General features: G+C 45.8%; 1 protein-coding gene across 4 annotated transcripts in view; it reads right to left on the reverse strand.

The window, feature by feature from the left end:
* Positions 1-18,743, reverse strand: part of LOC137862325 (monocarboxylate transporter 2-like) — a 38,239-nt gene extending 19,496 nt beyond the window's left edge. The window contains exons 1-3 of one of the 4 annotated variants that reach the window (XM_068694267.1): positions 18,316-18,743; positions 13,964-14,114; positions 13,391-13,648 (exon numbers count right to left, since the gene is read on the reverse strand). In XM_068694267.1, coding sequence (XP_068550368.1) covers positions 13,391-13,607 — 217 coding nt within the window. In that variant the 5' untranslated portion in view covers positions 13,608-13,648; positions 13,964-14,114; positions 18,316-18,743. Of the gene's footprint in view, positions 1-3,982; positions 4,434-4,545; positions 4,692-13,390; positions 13,649-13,963; positions 14,118-18,315 lie in introns of those variants that run through there. The other 3 variants (XM_068694268.1, XM_068694265.1, XM_068694266.1) reach the window with 3 other exon arrangements.
* Between the last annotated feature and the right edge of the window lie 1,856 nt (positions 18,744-20,599).

Genomic DNA, 20,599 nt, shown 5'->3' on the forward strand with positions numbered 1-20,599 from the left:
TGTTCAAGGTCAGCGGTCGACTTTCAACTTCCCAATCTTTTCCTTGCTGCTCTAGCTGATGCTCTATTAAGCAGTTACAAGCTCTGGGAGAAAGTTTCTTTGGAGAAAAGACCCAGTTAATGGGCATCTCCAGAATTAAAACCTCAGACGTTTCATCCAGTTTCAAAACAATAAATAATAAATAACAAAAGTAATAAACACCAGCTGGCTTTGGGATAAGGTTTTTACTTAAGAAATGCTCTTGTTTTTGTTGTATTTGCTAAAGGTGGCTCTCCGTCTCTTTGTAAAATAGGCAGAAGGCAATTCCCTAATTTCAGTAGAAATTTGGATACATAAGAACAGCAACATGGAGACCAGGAGGGCATCACAGCAGCATATGGCACGACCAAGACAAAGACTCCACAGCACTCCATGGAAAACAAAACCAAGGTACAATCCTCATGCACGTTTTTGTTTTTGTTTTATAGACACAAGACTCAGTTGCACAGCAATAGCAAAAATAAATAAATAAATGAGATTCTTCAAAATGAGAATAAAATGTCAGATGTCTCCCACGCTAGCCCCAGCTACCCAAGCTAACCAGCTGAAATGACTGCGTCAGGATCTGGTCTTCACGTTTCACTCAGCTGAGTTCTGTTCTTCCATTACAATGGCAAAAAGATCATTTTGGCCACAGAGTTATCATTAAAAAATAAAATAAAATTGAAAATGCAAATATTGTCCCAGGTATTAAATTATTCTCTCTGTTCTGGCCCATGTGCCAGAAAGCAGCCTCAGTGCTCTACCAGTTGGCCATAACAAAAGGCATTTCTCCTGCCTGCTATCCTTACCTCCTCACCACCTTCGAGGAGCCTGTAAGAGCTACAAGAACATCGCTGCTGTCACATTAGTAGTGTCGGAGTTTCTTATTTTTAACATGTCTGGCTGCTTCCCCCAGTGCTGGATAGGGTAACGAAACCACCACCAAATTAGTGTTATCTTTCCTTTCCTGGGGGCTCCTCTGCCCGCTGTTTTCCAGAGCAGTGGTTATCTCCAGGGACCCATTGGTGGCCTGGGCTGAAATGTGTCACCCCAAAGATAGGAGGGGGCAGCTCTGCCTGGCCTGGTGAGCCTCCCCTCTGTACCAGGCACTGGCTCTGCTCCACCATCCCTCCACATGGGGCGAGCCTTCACCCCGTGTAAGAAAAGAGTGGAGACATTGCAAAACGGAAATCCTTTATCAGACCGACAGAATTTCACCCTGGGGGACGTGGGCAGAGAACAGCAATGTTCCCTCGTGCACCTTGCCCAGAGGTTTGCTCTCTGCAGCCAGAAATGTGCCGTGGCTGAACGCGAGCGCTGGGGAGAGGCACAAGTGCCCTGCCATAAAGTCCAGGCTGTCTGCTTTACTGCACACTAATCTGTTTTACTGCCTGTGTTAGAGGGCCAGGATTGCCTTCTGCAACCTCATTCGGATTAAGAAACTGGGGGATAAGACACATTAAAACTTCTGCAATATATATTGCCGGAGCTGCGGCTGGGGTAAAACAGCTTCCTAGGGGAACAGAACCACAAGTGGAGGGCAGAAATGGTCTCGGCTCCCAACTTTCAGTCTTAGTCTGAAAAATTCATGTTGCTCTGGTGCTGCAAGCCACAGCCCCAGGTGGTCACTGCGAAATCTGTGTCCGTGCTGTCCCAGTCAGCCGAGCTGCTCCTCTGCGGATCTGGGTGAGTTCACACGAGCGTTTTCCAAAAACGAGCTCCGTTTGCACTATTTATTAAATGCCAGCATAAGCTCTGTTTACAGTAAGCAGCACAGCCTAACAACAAGTCCCCACACCAAAAAGCATGCCAAGGAAGTGAGGGACTGCTTCCTGAGGATGTTTGCAAACAAAGCTGTTATCAGCCAGGGCATCAGACCCTCCAAAGGCACGCTGCCAAGGCACCGGTGGCATGGGGCAGAGGAGCCGAGCGAGCTGGGGGTGCCAGCAGAGCTGGCAGACTGCTCTGGCACGTGGTGGTCTGCAGAGAGGATATTATTTGGGGGATGCTCCATCAGGAGCTCCCCCCACCCTGCAGCAGAGCAGGGCTTCCCATGGCATCACTCTGGGTGATGGTGTCCACACCGAGAGGTGGCCACTGCAAGCAGGTTGAAATCACGAGGTTGTCAGCACAGTGCCTTGAGCTCCAGGTAACACCTACCCAAGACTTTGTGCAATTTCAGTATCAGCCACAAAATTTACAGCAGCCTCCACACATTCACATCCTTTTTGTACCAGAAATTAGTCATCTCTCTTTGACTTCTAAACCATGCAGCTTCCCAGACCCTCCCCTATAGGCATGGGCTGGCTGCTGCTCCTTTTTCCCCTCCCTGACTGCCTCCGAAGTGTTCCACATCACAGCAAACCCAAACTGAAACCAGCTAATCGGGCTGAAATGCACCCCAGCCCTGTAAAGCAGGGCTTAAGTAATACCTAAATGAGCGGCGCTCTTTTTGCCTGCCTCCCACAGCAGTGTTCCTCTCTGTCCCCCATTCCCCAGTAATCCACTTGCCATCAGCTCCTGCTCAGCCCACACAGAGCCTGACCTCTTGCTTTTCACTGCTGGCTGCTTATTTATATTGTCAGGGCTGAAGCAAAAATGGTTTTCTCTGCATTTAATAACAAGCTCCAATGGCAATGTATGCCAGAGCCTCAGCTTGGGCTCAGCATCCTGTTGAGGTGTCCTGGGAGAGCAGCACTGACCCCGACAGGGGATTTGCCTTTCTGAACTGCTGCTGCAGTTGTGGGTTCTTGGATGGGAACTCAGCCCAGCTACTGTCACTGGGACCAAGTCTTCACACTGGGTGGATCACAATAGGGTCTGATTCAAGAATCTCTTCCACTTTGCAAAACTTTACAGTACAAAGCATCATTACTTTCATTACCAAGTCTCTCTATAGAAAACTATAGTGCATTACTAAGGAAATCAAAAATCTCTTTTTAGAAACAAAGAATATTTTCAGAATTTATTTAAGAGCCAGGACAAATATTGATGAAGTTTCCTGCAATTACAGAGCACGGTTCCTGTCTACCTGCACTTGCAGATTTAATCAAAGGCAGACTGTGCTTTTCATTGAGTCATTAGTGTGCTATCAAAATGATTTTAAAAAAGAACAAAGTTATATGCACTGCTTTACAAGTGATAAGAATGATTGACCCTGGTGATTTCATCGCTGTAATTACAACCTGCCACAACAAACCAGCAGCTGCCACAGCTACTGCTCTACTCCACGCTCACCCTTGGCTGCGCCCCAGACCCAGCTGTTTGATACCAGCCTGCTCTCCAGGCTGTTTCACTGATGCCCATGGAAATTTTAAGAGGTTATCTGACTTCTGGACAGCAGGCAGCCCACAGCCATGCTCTGCTGGCAGTTCTGAAGGTGGAAGAGCAGCCAGGAGGCTGCTGAGATGATACCCAAGAAGCAGAAGCCCCAGAGGCAGCCCAGGGCTGGAGACAGGGCACAGCACTGGGGCACACCACACAGCTCAGCCTCTGCTGCTGAGGATGCTGCGTGCCTTTATAGAGGCTTGCACATGGCTCCGTGACCATTATATTGAAGTGGATCCTATTTTGAATGGCGACAAAGGTGCTGCAAACCCAGCTGGAAATTTCGGGGATGTCAGCAGCGAGCTGGTCACAGATCACATTTCTGAAGGCATTGGGAGTCCCCCACATGCCCAAAAGGTACAGAAAATGAAACTTTTTGTAAGCACCAGGCTGGTTTGAAAATCCCAGCTGGCACCAGTTTACTTCCAAAAAACACCCCGTAGTTCATCTGCGCTCTGCATCTGGACACGTTTCCCTGAACGAAGTTGGAAACAGGATCAGCAGATAAACCTGCTGATAAAGCAGCTCAGAAGGACACCGTCACCTTCCCTGTACGCTGCCCCAAAAAGGAGATTTCTGACTTATTTCTGCTGTGCAGCAAACCCACCCTGGCAGCCAGGGCAGGCTTACTCACCTGCGCCGTACGTGGTGGCCAGCATGATGGAGGAAACCCACGCGATCTCGCTATAGGACGTGTCAAAGAAACCCTGGATCTCTTTGAAGAAGATGGCTATGCCTTTGGGGAAGGCGTAGGCAAAGCCGATAGAAATGAAAGCACCAAAGACCACCACCCAGCCCCAGCCACCGTCCGGGGGGCCAGGGGCTGGCCCTGCATTAGCAGGGGACGGCATGGCCGGGGGACGCGAGCCCAGTGCTCCTCGGGAAGCCCTGCAAAATAAAAGTGCAAACGGGCAGCGTCAGTGCCGGCAGCGCTGTCCCAGGCTGTGACCACAGCATCGCCCCCACGCTTCGGGCTGTTGATTAATTTTTAGTGTCCCCTCTGCAGCGTCGCCGTTATCGCGAAGAACATCGGCAGTGCCACTGGGGCGGACAGCGCTGGAAACACCCAGTGGATGTGGCTATGATTAAAAATGCCGGCTCCAACCTGGTGCAGCCCCCACCCACCACCCCAGGACACCCCCCCAGGACAGCCCCGGCCACGCGTGGGTCCCCGCAGCCCCACGCAGCAGCACCCACCTGTGGGATCGCGGCACTGAGCCCCTCGGGGAGGGCGATTCTGCACCGCCCCACGCAGGACAGCCCCACACGGGACCCGCCCCGCACAGCCAGCAGACCAAGCCCCCTCTGGGTTTACCTGCTTTTCCCTTTTTCCACTTTTTTTTTTTTTTTTCCCTCACCACCCTACAACACCGAGCACTGGCACCCAACCAGCCCGCTGGGGTTAATTAAATATCCGCAGTCATTTAAACGGAAATTAGGATTTTTTCCTGTTTCCACCAGCTCTCTTCCCTCCTGCTGTCCTGTACCCATACAACTATATCACGGCAGATTAGGGCAGATGTACAGTCACTGTCTGCTCTCCCTTATTCACTGTATTTTCCACTTTTTCTGCTGAAGTCTTTTTGGGGAAACACTAGAACTGTTTGCTCTTGCTAGAAAGTTGCAGCTTTGCTGCCAGCCTTGTGTCTTGCTCCACCTTGTCTCCTCCTGCCTCAAGTAACTGCGGGTCTCAAAGGAATCCACCCACAAGTCTTCTCAGCCCCAATTCTCTGCAAATTCAGATGGATATGGCAGGCGAGCACCACACCCTGCCACCTCCCACTCTGCCTTGGACAGGGAGACCTCCGTTCCCCGGTGTGTAACCACGAGGGCTGGGGTATGATTTGGGCAGATTTTGTGTGCCCGCCTGGGCTTCCCCAAAGACATGGAGAGACGGAGCTCGCTGATCCCATGTGGCGCTCCGTCTCACTTCAGCACCACAAATTGCTAAATCCGAAATAACAAGATTTTAATAGTTACCCCTTTGGGTTCAGGTGCAAACACACCAATCTGCAATGAAACGAGAAAGGTCTCCTTTCCTCCCTATTTCCATCCACCCTCCAATGCTCCCCAAACAGCCCCTGTTACCAGAATTCCCATTTTTATCCATAGGCAATTAGGCAATAAGAGAGAGGGGGAAGGAACCGGTGCCTTGCTCAGTAATTTGCCCGGTGCAGTTAATCTACAGCTTTAAAGATCTCCTTACAGCACATCCATAAGATGTTTTATTACTACTATTTCTTCCTTCCTATAAAACTGAGTAAACTTAAAAAGAGCAGGAGACCTTGACTCGCGGGTGCAGGGCCACAGCACGATGAGCTGGCGAATTTTGTCCTGGTGCAGCCCAGAGTCACTTTATGAGCTGCAGACACCCTTACAGCAAGCTTTTACAATGCAGCCCTGAAAATACAAGTTCTGCCATTGCAGGGCATAATGGAAGTCTCCCCAGCATGAAAATCCCTGTCCGCAGCTGAATAAGGTGACGGCGAAGGGGACAGGATGGTTTGCTCCCATTTTCCTTCAGAGGGTTTGGGATTCCTGGAGTTTTTCTAATCAAGTTTTAGTGGCTGGTTTCTATCTTCTGCCAAAAACGAAAACACGTGAGCACATATAAACCACCACACCCAAGACCGAAGAAAGGCACATCCTTAGCACTGCGCTATGTGCTGGTGGGAACCCCCTGGAGCAGAGGGACGCAGGATCAGGTACAACACTGCAAATGGGAGAGTTTCCTTCTGCAGAAACATTACATTTGGTGTAATTTAAGGAATTTCCTCTGCAGCAAGCACTGGCATGTCACCCTCTGGGTAAACATTAACACAAACTGGTTGCAAACACAAAATGGGAGGAGGAAACCAGTTGCAGCAGGAGCTATTGGGGGGACAAATGATTTCTAAAGACACCTGAAAACCATCTGCACAGGTGTTGCTGCTCTGACGAGATGCTCACAAGCAGAACATGACCATCTGAGGGCAGAGGGAGAGTTTCTTCCAAGAAAAAGCCTGACAGCAGAAATCCTGGGCTCGCTAGGTCAAAAAGGACTCGCTAGCAATGTGGGGAGATGTGGGGCAGCTGCCTATGTGCGTGCCCCTCCTGTGGGAAAGAGCACAGCCCCCAGGGCCGGGCTCCACTCACCCGTCCATGGCAATCAGATGCTTCCTGGAGGGCAGGATTTTTAATTTGTTGGCAAGCAGCAAGAAAGTTCATTAAAATTGCAAAATACCTTTTCAGCAAACTCATTTCCCTATCACAACCCTCCATGTAAATAAGTGGCTGCTATTGTTTCCCCAGCACTAAGCTCCAGGGGCAAGAAGAAGGGCAAAGGGGGAAAGGGGCTGGGGCTGGGGCTGGGTTGGAGGCTGAACCTGCTCTTAAAAGGGTCCATCTTCCACTCCTTGCAAAGCCTTCTATGGCAGTCCCCACAGATACTTTACATCTGGATTTTTATAAGCAAACATCCTTCATTTATTGAAGCCTAAGGCTTGATAAATAAGATTCTTTAAAATGTAAGGACACAAAAATAAAAGGACAAAAATAGAAGTGACTAGTCTTGACAGTCTGAGTGATTTCCTTTTACCAACAATAAATAATAATAAAAAAGGGAAAAAAAAAGGACTCCCCTGAGAATGGAAAGCATTTATTTTTATTCTCGGTGGGCCACTTTGGTATTAGGAAAGAATTTTATCTGAATCCTTCTACACACAGCGTTTTATTGCAGCTGAAGGTAGGAGCTACAGCTCTGTAACCCCAACAGTGTTTTTCCTTCACTGAGCCTTTGAAAGTCAATTAAAGGCTTTACAAATTGTTTCCACATTAAGAAAAAGAAAAAAAAAAAAAATCTGTCCCTAGCTCTGCTGCATCACAACAGCATTGGGTAAAGTGAGCAGCTAAAGATGTAATGGCACTTCTTCCAAATGTCTGCGGTACCCATTGCCACAGCGTGGCTGTTTCTCAAAATATTTTCTCATTTTCTATTCTCTCATAAAATATACCAGCAGCAAAGTCCAATCTGTGACTGAGGCTGAAATTACCTCTCATTTATGAATGAGATTATATGCAGTTTTGTCCACAAAACCTAAGGGCCCTGCTCAGTGACCCAGGATGCAATAGCGGTACTTTTGCAATTTGTCTTAGGAAAGAAATAGCCCAGCCCTCTGAAAATAGCCACGTGCATTTATTTTCATAATAATATTCTTTTTTCTAAGGGATCAGTCCATACTAATATAGGTTAATATTTAGGAAAAGGTTTGAATTCAGCAAAATTCTCTGCTCTCAGCCCCACCCAGATGCAGTGACAAAATTCAAGCCTGAGGACGGATGAGTGCTAACCTCCCAGGTAAGCACAGACTGACTGGCCTCTGCTCACCACTGGGCTGACACAACACATTCCTCAAAGTTTAGCCACCAGACCTCCAGCATTCAGGGATTTACTGCTAATATTGTCGTGCTCAAGGTATTAATTAAAGGGAACCTCGCTCTGCCCAGTGGTTCCCAGGCAGGGATGCAGCAGCACCGTGGCCAGTCCCTGTCCCCTGGCTATGGGTATTTTGAGGACACCTTTGAATCCCCGGATTCCTCTCTGGGATGGTGTGAGATGTTCGTCTGTCTGTGGGCACAGCCCCCAGCCCCACGCGTCCCTGCACCCAGCAGTGGGGTGACATCCTGTGAGGATGAGGGATTTCTGCGCTGCTGGAAGCTGACGAGGCAGCTGGCAGAGCCTCGCACCTCCGTTTTGCACCCGGTGATGTTTTACAAAGGGGCCATAGGAGGTCAAAACAGAAAGTTATGAAACATCAAACTTGTTTTTTGGCTAAGCTGTGGTATTAATAGCACTGCAGAGGCCAGGTGGGCAGAGGAATTCAAACAGCAGTGAAACCCTTGAATGGCTCCAGCTCTGCATCGCGCCATCCAGCCGGCCAGGTACGTGAAGCACCGTTGCTGGAAGTGCTGGTTTCCCTGAGACCAAAACACAAAGCCAGCAGCAGCACCACTTCTTCTGCTTTTCCCCTGTTGCAGGGGTTTAATCAGTAGCCCAAACAGGAACAGTTGTGTTGGTAAGAAGATGGCTACAATTAATTTAAATCTAATAATTGGAATGTTTTCACTTGGGAATTAAAGCAAATTATTCCTTTGCTATTGCATCTTCATCTCATTTACATCTTAATCCCAATAGGGCCTTGCTCTGTTATATTTGGAAAATGACTGCACAGGAAGGGAAAAACAACAGAGCTGAAGGACCCAAAGACACACAGAGTTCAGCTATTAACTTGAATGGCAGATGTCTGGCTATGTGAAGCCCTGAATGGCCAAAAATTAGCACAGATTCCATGTTTTTCTCAAACATCACTAAAAGCCAAGCGGGTGGCATTTCAAATTGTGCACACACACACGGGCAAACAAACAGCTGGGGTGGAAGGTCGTGTTGGAGGTGCAATTACACTTTACCCCGAGCAGCACGTCACTCTCATTTGTACCGAAAGCAATGGGGAATTCACTGAAGGACATGGTGTGCAGCAGGATCCTCTGCGCTCCCAGCTGCAACTCTCCAGTCCTGGAGACTTTGTTTTCCTCCTTGCGAGGTTTCACCACAGGCTAGTGGGTCCATACCTCTTTGCTCAAAGTAAACATGTAGTGAAAAAAGGCCTTTTCGTGTTGGCAATGTAAAATTAGTACCGTATCCCATCCTATTGCAGTTTGCCTTACCCACTTTGCCTACTTGGTCTTATTCTGAAGTGAAAGCACACAAAGCATCCTGGACCTTCTGATGGAAATATTCTTGTGAGAGTTTCCTTATTCATTTCAATGAAAAAGAACCAGGTGGAGAAGACCTGCAGCAGTTTAGACTGTCAAAACCCCAGTGGCTGCAGGGTTCAAAGATTTCCAGCCCCTCCACGAGCAGCTTCTCCAAGGCATGGCCCTAAGTATCTGTGGCATAGTTGGGGCCAGAAGACCACCGCTGCTTCCAGCCCACCTCCAAGGCTGTCTTGCCACAAATAAATGCTTGGGTCTTTAGCAATAGGACAGAAGGGCAAGTAACACTTCAACAAGGTAGAGAGCTTTAGATCTCATTAAACTCTCCTGATGTCTGGGAGATGAGAGATTTTACAGGGGCACCAAGAAGAGCAGCTCCCTCTTCCTCCCTCTTTGAAAGAGCAGAAAGCTGGCACTGTGCAGTGGTGCCCAAGTGTAAATTGAGGGCCAGGAGCTCCTCAGCTTGGACACAGGGGGACATCACACTGGTCTGCAGGTAGTCTCTGGGACACCATTGTTTGCAGGTCATAGAACTCTGAGCCATTACATCACGAAGGTATTTTCCCCCCAGAGTTAACCCACCCTCACCCAAGTATTCAAGGCCTTGGAGTCAGTTAAACCTGCAGAAAAACTGTCCCAAAGAGGCAGATGGAAGTTTGTGTTGTGTTTTGTTGTTGTTGTCATTCCAGCATAGAAAATTGTTGTGATGAGTGTCTGCAACTGTTTGAGGGTTCCTGCTGTTCCATGGATTCCCCCAATAAACCTCCCTCTGGGACTGCAGTGCCCTGAGAGCTGCAACCCCTTGGCTCCACAGAAGTAGGGCACTTTTGGCTTGCTTCGAGGACAAGGATGAAGCCAGGAGAAGCCAGGCTTGCTGGGACCACACAGCTCTCATCACCCCTGAGGCTGACAGACACTGCAAGGGAGCAGGGGGAAGCAGGACTGCAGGGTAAATCCTGCAGCCATTGTGTGCATAACCAGCTCCTCTGTGCGGGGCAGAGGACACCCAGCCTGATCCTGCTACATTTCAGTTGAATACTTTGGTATGGAAACAAGAAACAGAATCAATGGAAAGGATTATTCATGCACCAGGTAGTGTGGGCAGCTGTGTACAACATCCCTGCAATGCATCAGCCCTCTGTGCCCTTAGCACAGGGTGATGCAACACGCAGTATTTCTGTAGGTAAACCCAGCAGCGCTCCTGAGCCTGCATTTCCCCTGTTTCTTTGCCCTTCTGGCTGACCGTTGTCCAGCAGATCGAGCACGATGCTTTAGTATTAACTTTCAAGGTCTTACACAGATTGTTCTCCAGGAGCTTGTTGAACTTTTGACACTGTATGTCCATTCTGCCCTATGAGATCAAAGAGAGGAGACTTTTGGTCCAAGCACAGTGTTTACTCAAGCTTGCTGTAATCCCGGCTTTGCAGACCGACCTTCCCAAGAGCCTCCCAATTGCCTCAGGCACGACCCCTTGTAAGGCAGGCTTCACAGATGCACTCATTACTTGGGTCATATTTATAGGACACTCCATCACTTAACAGTCCCAGAGACCTTTGGGAAACCAAGTGTTTACAGACACGCAATTCATTTCTAAAATTTCATTCACTTCTCAGCCTCCTTTCCTAAATATCATGCTTGGGGCTGAAATTTTCCAGGCTTCTAGCATTATGGATTAGCAAATCAAAATTTTCAGCTGACAAGTGAAATCCTGGCTCCACTAAAGGTGATGGCAAAGTGCCTATGGACTTCAGTGCAGACAAAATTTCACCCAGAAGGAATATCCAACATTTTTTGAAGCTTTCTTTTTTTTTTTTTTTAATTGCTCTAGTGCTAAGAAACTTACACTCCCCTACAGTACTACTTGGTATATAGTTAGCTGTAGCATTTCTGAACATTGTAAAACTAAAGTTGTGGTTTGAAGGCATAATTCCCCCTGAAGGCATCCCCTGGGTACCCTCAGCCTCCCTGGCAAGTCTTGCTGGTGCTTTCCTCCTCCCTCAAACAAGGCGTGCAGCTTCACTGGATGCAGCAGGATCACTCTAAATTTATGCTGGTGTGTGAAAGGAAGATCAAATTGAGTATTCGATTACTTATGCATTCAAAGATATTTATTTTCTGAGATGAAACTACTAAATCTGTTATTATTACCATTCCCTCCTCTATGATAATTAAGCATGATGCTGCTGTCAGATCTATGGAGATGTCAACACCATTTACAGGAAACAACTTCTGAAAGATGAGAACATGATGAGAAAATGTTTAGAATTATTAATCATTTGCAAGAACAGAGTAGATAATTGATCTTCCTTAATTCTAGAAAAGTCTATAATCTTTATACAGACATTTTTCGTGAGACTTTCTTTTTTTTTCCCAATATATATTATTTTGGTAGTTCATTTTTAAAACCAAGATGCTACAGTGATTTTAAAACTGAGAGAGGCTCAAAGCAGCAACTACTGCACCATAAGACAGAGCCCTATCAAGGAAAAGTGCCCTTTTGGCAGTCAGCACAGGCCTAGTGCCTATGAAAATGCCAGGAGAGGTACTGTAAGACCCCCCATCAGCAGTGAGTTCTTAACCTGAAGGCTGTGTGATAGTAAAGGTAATGCTGAAAAGGAGAAGTCATCTTGATTCTGCCAGCCAGGACAACATCTTGTATTTCCTTGCTAATGCTGACATCTCCCTGTTGTTACCTCTGACATCTGGAAACATCAGGAACTTGTGCATGTGGCTGCAGCTTCTAGTGATAGCTCTGCAGCAACAGGGTGCCAAAAGCATCAGTATTTGAAGATCGATGATGAAAACCTCGAGTTTCATGCTGTAGTGGCTGCTTCCCCCATCAGGATCACTCACTCCAGTCCCTATGCTTTATTCTCCCCTGCATCTTCATCAGGTTGTTGAAGATAGCTCTGAGAATGGGGAGGGGGAGACAAAAACGTCATTTGGTCTGAGACATCCCTAAAGGTGTTCAGTTTCAGACATCCAGATCTCAGAGGACACAGAGCAGCCATCCTGAGGAAATCAGGCCTGTAGCAGCCATGCACAGCCTGAATCCCCAGCCTGAGCCTTTCGAACCTTTTGTTTGGCCTTTCATTTTACTCTGCTGACATGAAACCACAACAAACACAGTGGTTACAGAATATGCACCCATTGTTTCAAAGGAAAATACACGCTCATTAGACCTGCTGATTTAATAGCCCTGGAAGCGAGCTTCCATCCTTCTGAGACTGTAGTCCCAAGGCCCCGGTGAAGCCTTCTCACTGCCTCTGAGGCCATTTCACACAGCAGCTTTTTTTAATCACTGTGCAGAGCTCCTTCCTGAGGTACTGAGGTGCTGGGTGTGCGCTGGTGTGGCTATCTTATGTTCTTGGTGTTAATCCTTTTACATTTCACCCTTGCAACACAAGCTAAGAACGAAGGCTCTGCTAAGGGCCAGGCAGTAACTCCTGACAGCTGCACCTCACAAAGCACCAGCAACCTAAAAACAAGACGGTAATCTACTAACCATTAATAGCAAGATACACACCAGCTGCTGAGATCAAAGTGGCAGGATGATACCTGGCATCAGTATCTAAGGCAAGCATCCCTCTGAGCACATCCACTCAGTGATTTCATTACAAGGACACACAACACCTTCCTGGGAGCTTTGCACAACAGCGATGTTTGCCGCCAAGGGACAAGCACTCAGTGAACAATTTAACCTGAAGTGACCAGGGGACACATTTGTCCTTTCAGAGAGATTCTCCAGACAGAAATCTAAAACTTCATCGCTTAAAAATTTACAGCAAAAATTTGGCAACAGAATTAGGTAATATTTAAAGACACATTTACATACTAACTCAACATCTACATGCATGTATGCTATGCCTGTTCACCAGCTGAGTTTTAGCTTTCAAGCTTCCATCCGTACAACCATGAGTGCCAGAAACATGTTTTTTTATTTCAAAAAGAAAGCCAAGAAGAGGAGCAGGACAAAAGCTGTAATGCTGAATATGCTGAAATAACTGTCTAGGTTTAAAATAATTCCCCTGTGGCCAAGCTCCAAGCCAAACACATCAAGATTTCTGATGAAATAACAAGAACTGATGACATCGTATATGTTATCAATAAAATATCCAGCAGTGCTGGTTTTCTCTGTTTTGCCAATGCACAACATCAGAAAACAGAAAGCCAATTTTCAGGTTAGATCTTTCCAAGAACTTTCTCAACGAAATATGTTCTCCCCTCCCCTTTTGGTGTGGAGCTCTGACCTCCTCTGATACAAAGAAAGATGAGGTCTTGCTTCACTTACCTCCTCCGTAGGTGGTAGCACACATGATGGAAGTTATCCAGGCAATCTGGCTGTAGGAGATGCTGTAAACAGCCTGAAGCTCTTTAAAGTAGATTGTGAAAGCTTTAGGAAAGGTGTATGCAAACCCAACCGAGATGGAGGCCCCGAACACCACTGCCCAGCCCCATCCTCCGTCAGGGGGGATGTAGCCCAGGTCCGAGGGGAGTGGAGGAGACATGGTCAATCCAGACCTCAGAGCAAAAACCACTTCCCAGTGTCCTGCAGAGCAAAACACGTCCGTGTTTTATGGAATGTGCATATCATACAGCCAGGCATCATCTTATTTAACAGTACAATTACTCAGAAGTACAGAGAAACACTCACTCTTCAAGCCTTTATATTTTGCTGGTTATTACAAGTTTTACTGTGCAAATCTAACACGGTCAAAATCACCCTTCCCTCTTCAACAACCTTGCCCAGCCCTTCCACCTGTATTTTAAATACATGCCCTCAGAAGACTCCAACACCTTCTGTGCTGAGGGACAGGCCCCATTTTAGCGAAGCAAATGCCCAGCCGGCAGCTTGGAGTCTCACCTCAGGGTTGGCTCCTGGAGGTTGATCCTTGCTCAGACGCTCAGCCCGTCCCTCGGAGAGAGGGAGATGCCACACTCATGCCGTTTTCAGGGTAAAGGCTCCATTGCTCGTTTTTCAGATGTGGGCGGAAAAGCTCAATTTCAGGTTACCCCTGCTTAAAAGAAGTCCCATAATGTGAGCAGCAGGTGATCAGCCCCACAGTGCAGCCAGCTCCCCTGTCCTGTACTGGGATGGGGCTCTCTCAGCCACTTGTTTCCCCGAGCCAACAAGCAAACTGAGAGCAACTGCTTGCAAAGCGGCTGAAGTTCCTTCCTACATAGGGGCAGCAATTCCACTCATGCCTGGCTCCTGCCAGGTTAGCAGATTATGCTCAGGAGCAACACGGATCAAAGACAGCATTCACTCATTTGCATTCTAGTTATATGGGGGCTTCATGCTGCAGGCTTCGTGCTCCCCCTATGCTTGGACAACCAGTGCACACTCAATAGGCAGACACGTTTCTCCTTGTCTGCCTCAGAGGCATGCTGAGGAACCCCCAGATCATGACTTGAAAATATAGAATTAGCAGAAGCAGCTGAAAGCCAGTCCAACCATGATGTATAAATACAATGAAATCTGGTTTGTAAACTCTCAGCTTGCCCTACGTGTTTATTTGCTGCTCCTCTCATCGAAACATTGTCCCAGAGCCTCCTTCTTGTCGTTGTCACTAACTCACTAAACCCAAGTTTATCCAGCCTACACCGTTGGTCATTCCTGTTGCGACCAAAGGTCATGAAAGAAAAAACTGCCCTGAACAAGCAGAATGCCTCATTGCTTTTGGATGAGATTTCCAGGTATTACAGGAAATACATGGATATGTTTAGGAAACCCTTTGCAAAATACTCTTCAATGAAGAGTATTTCATCCACTGAAAATTTTCATTCCCTCCAAAGATAATTGTTGATTTTTTTTCCATCATAACCTTTCTTCACTGTTCTTTTGATCAGGCTGAGACTGTTCAGCACCACTTACATTTGATCTAAGAGCATTTATTAAGGTCAGACTAGATGATCTTAGAGATCTTTTCCAATCTGAATGATGCTATGATTATTATTTATTTAAGCCCACACTCAGCATTGCAAAAGCATCACTGCTGAGAGGTTATGCTGGGGAGGGATGACCACACGTCAGTTCTGTCCTCACCCTCTCTACCAGGTGCTGTGGGCAAGAAGGACGCGTGGTCAGATCCAGTCTAACAGCACGGAGGGATTGCACTGTGCTTCACTGAGACCCACAGGAGGACTATCATTTACAGCCCAGAATCCTCACTGGCAGATGAAAGGCAGGTGTGGTAGAAATCCTCTTGCCTAATTCCCCTTCAAGTTAAAGCCAGTTTATTCCCTTGCATGCCTGGGATTATCACGGGTGCCCAGACCAACACAACTCCTGCTTGTGCTTTGAGGTGCCAAACACCTGTGAGTCTGGGGCAGGAGCTATGCAGCCACAGGAGAGCTGTGCTGTGCCCCAGCTCCACGGATCTTGAAAATATGCAACAAATTATTCTGATGCAGAACCTATTGTTTCCCGTCATCTTTTTTTTTTTTTTTTTTCCTACATGAAAAATATTTTGCAGTGTCTTTTCAAATTTTTTTTAACATCATTCTTGGGTGGGATTTTAGAAGGAAACTGATGTTAAGGAGTAATGGCAGTGCTGTTGGAATGACTGTCCATTGACAAGACATTTAAGAGATTTTATTACTTAAGAAATATGCATTTCATCATGCCATTTCTTTCGCTTATGGTTATTCTACCCAATTTAAGCCATTCAAATATTGTTGAGGATATCAAGCTCCCAAAAATATTGACATATCCTAAAGGCTCTGAAATTAGACAAAATAGAATTGATTAAGGGGCAAGCACAGCAAGGACATGTTCCTAATTTAATATCATATTTGTTATTCACAGTCTACCAAAGTTCAGGATATGCAAAAATTCTCAGGCCCCTCAAATTCAATCTTTTTTGGCAGTCATTTAAAAAGGTTGAGCCTGGGCTTTAAATATATTCTCAGGGATTAACAAGAAAGGTTATTTTTTATTACAACCAATTCATTCTGCTTGTAAAACTCTGACTAATTGTACACCACCTTTAGAAGTCTAACATTATGAATATATTTGTTCATTTAATTTCATTTTCTGTGTAATGGGAGATTTATTGAGAGGACATTTGCATAAAAACAGATTATGGTATCAAATTCATTGTCCAGCTTTCCTACATCAAGGTTAGCTCTTACAGAAAGCCAAAGGGAGGCACTGAAATTAAATCCAGCTATTATTATTAACTCATTCTTTCTTTAGGAATTGTTTCTGCAGGCTCTGCTCCTGCTCTCCTCCTGAGCGCTTCGCATACAGTGCAACATTTCACTGCCAGTCATGGCAATTTTAACCTTCTGGCTGAAGTTCTCTTGCATGACCCCCAGGTCACCTAAAATCCTGCATCAGGCTTATTTTGGTCAGTAAGGAACAAAGGAAGGGATTCATAGGCCACACTGACACTTAACAAAGGGTAAATTTCACCCTGGATTGAGTGGAGGGGGTACGGAAAATTCCTGAATTTGTTACCAGTAAATCAAGCAGTGGAACTGGGCTGCTGAAAGAGCAATGTCCACAACGTGGCCACGCACTTTGCGGAGGTTTATGTAACCCAGTTTCAGTAGGAATGTTTCCATAAGACTTACATTCCAAATCCCCATTTGGGGGATTTAAAACATTCCCCTGCCACGTTTATAATCCAAACAGAGCAGCGCACTACTTAGGTACAAGAAAAAACAGGAAAAAGCTGACCATAGGCAGGCCTGCGCAATGTTCTCATCCAATCTGAGGAGAAAACCCAGCAGAAAGGTAAACAAAGACAACAAGAAAAATGATTCATCCAAGCTGACTTTGCAAGTCAGCATCTGCTGGAGCCTGTATTTCCTGCCTCGTAGCCACATGCAGTCATGCATATTATTTTGCATTGGCCCAACAAAAATATCTTCCCTACAAGGGCACAACGAAGGCCTAAAACCATGCACTAGCTCCTGGTTTACATTTATAAGAAAGGCTTCTACCAGCGCAGCCACAGCCAGCTGAGCTGTTCCTCTTACAAACACCTCCCATTTAGAAGGATTTTCTACCGTCCAACAGTAAGAGCATGCTGAAAAGTCACCGAGGGTCAAAAGGCAGCAAGACATTCCTGGGAGAAGTTCACTGAGGGCTATTAAACAACGATAACACCTCTGGCGTTGCTGGTTGCAAATTACTGGAGACTGGGAATATCAACAGCTTGCTCTGTTCTCATTTCCCTCAGTAGCCACCAGTAACTCCCTGCCAGGGACAGAATTCCAGAATTCCAGTTGGACAGGGGTTGGTATGGTCTAGTTCCTCCTGCCTCACTGATCATGTCTTATAACAGATATTAATTCATTTAGACTATTAGAACTAAGTAACTTCTGTGCTGCTGGACTTTTTCTTCCCAAAACGTGCTTTTTCTTGCAGATCCCAGCTTGATAGTTCCCTTGGTTCTTACCCATTCTAGAATGGTGAACTACTATGGGGAACTTATCATCCTAAATGGCTATGATAAACAGAACTAAGTAATTTCTAACAACTCATTCAACAAACACCACCTGCTCTTGTTCACAGGATACCTATGTAAACAGGCTCTCAGGGTGGTCATTCTTTTTTTAAAAACAGCAATGCCCAAATTGTAAATATTTTCTGCTGGTAGTTATTGGGCTGTGACTCTTCGCATGTGTTTTAGACACAATGGCAACTGTTCAAGTTACTTTTCAAAATCATTTTGGAAAACCTTGGTCAGTTCCATCAGCAGATGTGATGGACAAGAGAAGAAGAAACTCTACTGTTTTGTTAGCCTACAAAAAGTTGCAATTTCAATAACTAATCAGATGGTTCCTTTGCCTTAGCACTTGCTCTCCACACCTTAGTTTTTGATGGAAAACATGGCCCATCTTTTATTCGTGTAGTTTAAATAAAAACCAAAAAGCAAATTTGCAGAGCAAACACAATTTAAGCGTGTCACCTCATTTATTGGTTGTTAGAGGAAGTTAATTTGATGTTCATCAAATGCTCCTGCCCATTAACTTATTTCTCAGAATGTTTGAAGAAATCTGTTACAGAAGGAATATGGCCAGAGTGAAACCAGAAGAATATGAAATAATACAAAACTTACTTGCAAATATTTTTCTGCACCCACCATCTTGATTTCAAATTAATCAAATTTAGAATAGAACACTGATAATCACATACAACGTAACACACACACACACAAAATCAGAAGTTGGCACAAACCAAGCATACAATTTGTATTTTCTTACATGAGAACTGCCCGTTGCCACCTTTCCGCGACAGTAACCGATCCGCAGACAGATCATGTGCAGGTCTAAGGAGACGGAGGGACACAAAGCGTTCCTTTAAATGAATATATTTGGTACTATTTTGGTTGATGTTTTACAGATATGTTTTTATTGCTGGTACTCAGTGACACTTCACGATCTAAATAAGCACATACTGTCTTTTAACAGGTCAGACTCCACACTTTAGGGCCAGTAAGTGACGCTGTCAGGGCACACAGCCTCCTCTCCATGACCTGTTGGGCTGTGCTGTGTGCGAAGGGGCAGCCTGCAACCCATCTGTATAGACTTGCTTGCAGCATTGCGCTTTCTTCTCCAGGAATGCCTCACTTTTGCTCAGGTGATCTAAAGAGCAGATCATGCATGATCTAATCCACCTCCTTCGCTCCTCTTCGGGGAGATCACTACCTTCGATACCTTCTCTGCTCAAAGCTCATGGCATGCGGGAAGCTGCATAATCCTTCAAAACAAAATAAATATAATAATAATAAAAAACATCAAAACTAGTCTGGCCAAGTGTTCTCCAGAGGTAAACTTTTAGCATTATTTCATGAGGGAACGTACATGGGGTTTTATACCTGTGCTTGATCAGGCCCAGGGTCTACTACTACACACAACTCATCTTCTGAGGTAGAACCTGTTTTAGGTTGTATTCGGAGGGCCAAACCTTTTAAAAATGCAATGGGTCTGCACAGCTTGTGCATGACATTAGGTTCTTAAAGAGGAATAAGATCCTACTGCTGCCATTGGAAAGGGAAAGCTTTCAACAACACAACCCTATCCTTCAGAAAGTCTGCTGTGGAGAGATATGTTGTAAATGGTTTGTTAGCTTTCCTTCTGAAGTAACTTGTTAAACTGTAGCTTGGTCACCACAAGTTAGCTAAAGTTAATAGATAGCTGCCTCTTACAGTGGATATTTGCATTATCATTTGTACAGAAACACATAGATCAGCAGCAAGGCACACGGGACCTTACCCACACGTTAAAAGGGGAGGGATTCAAGCTCTGCTGGCCTCACTCTGCCCCCTTGTAGAGGCAGCGAGCAGACTACATGCTGCCAGCAGATAAGGAGAAGGCAACGCCTGGGTGTTTATTCCTTCATCTACTGCCTGCACAAGTGTCCTCCTGCAGGATACACCCCAAAGAAATGTGCATAAGCGTGCTCCTAGAGGCTGAACAGAAGGCTTTGGGGCTATGAAGAGCCAGTGCGGATTCACAGAAGCGGATTGCCATGGAGCAAACCTGATGGATTATTTACATAATGTCATTTTGTTCTGGGGCACGAACATGTTTCATTCCTCCAGCAGATACTTCCAAAATAACTTGCTTTGGTTCCCTAAGAATGCCTGAAAGGAAAACCAGCACAGCTAAAAACGATCTGCCCCCTCCCACCCACTATAACACGTACATGTGCATTGCAACACATGCCAAGTGATAAGAGGCTTTTGCACACTAGGATATCTGGGGCACTTGAGGCAAATTCATTTATCCTTAAGCACGATAGCAGAAGAAAAGTTCAGGAATCAAAGACTATGGCTGAACTACTCCTACCCCAGTTTTGGCTCTGGTCCCTCTCCCTGGAGATTATAAACCAAGAGTATCTTCCAGATACGACTTTTATGACTTGGCTGAAAATTTGCAGACATCTTCATGAACATGTTTTATAAGCCAGATAACAGCTACTACTTAACTCGCAAATACCCTGATGTCTTTTCAAAGGAGCCACGAACAGTGCTGCTAAGCAGCAGAACCATTCAGATACATCTGAAGAGCAAGGCATTCTCTGAGGCTTCTGCTACAAGTGCTCAGTTCAGTTTATTTTCCCCTCTGCTTGAAAACAAAGTTATAAGGAGACAATTCTAATTAGCTTCTGCAGCTTTAGCTTTGTCCAAGCTGTGGACCCCGAGTTAATTCGATTTGTCCTCAGGCAGCCAATGCAATTTGGCTATCTTTTTCTTGCAGTCGTGTTATTTTACTTTGACACAACTTTTTCCCTTTGGGATTACAGATGGAGGTCTTTTTTTGCCCCCTCTTGTCAGCTTCAGCTCTTTCTTAACTTCTTTAAGTCCCAAGAGTTGATTACTTACTGGGGTGTTATTATTCCCTAGTGCTGTGTTAGGGCTTATTTCTTTACAAGTCCTTCAAGCTTTGGACAGAACAAAGGTGCTCCAACCCAAGGGGACAGCAAACAGAAGAACTGAGTTTAGGATGCTTTTATCACCTAAAAGGTGATGTCTCTTCCGACCTT

The sequence above is a fragment of the Anas acuta genome, chromosome 11 (assembly GCF_963932015.1).
Source record: "Anas acuta chromosome 11, bAnaAcu1.1, whole genome shotgun sequence".
Classification (NCBI taxonomy): Eukaryota; Metazoa; Chordata; class Aves; order Anseriformes; family Anatidae; genus Anas; species Anas acuta.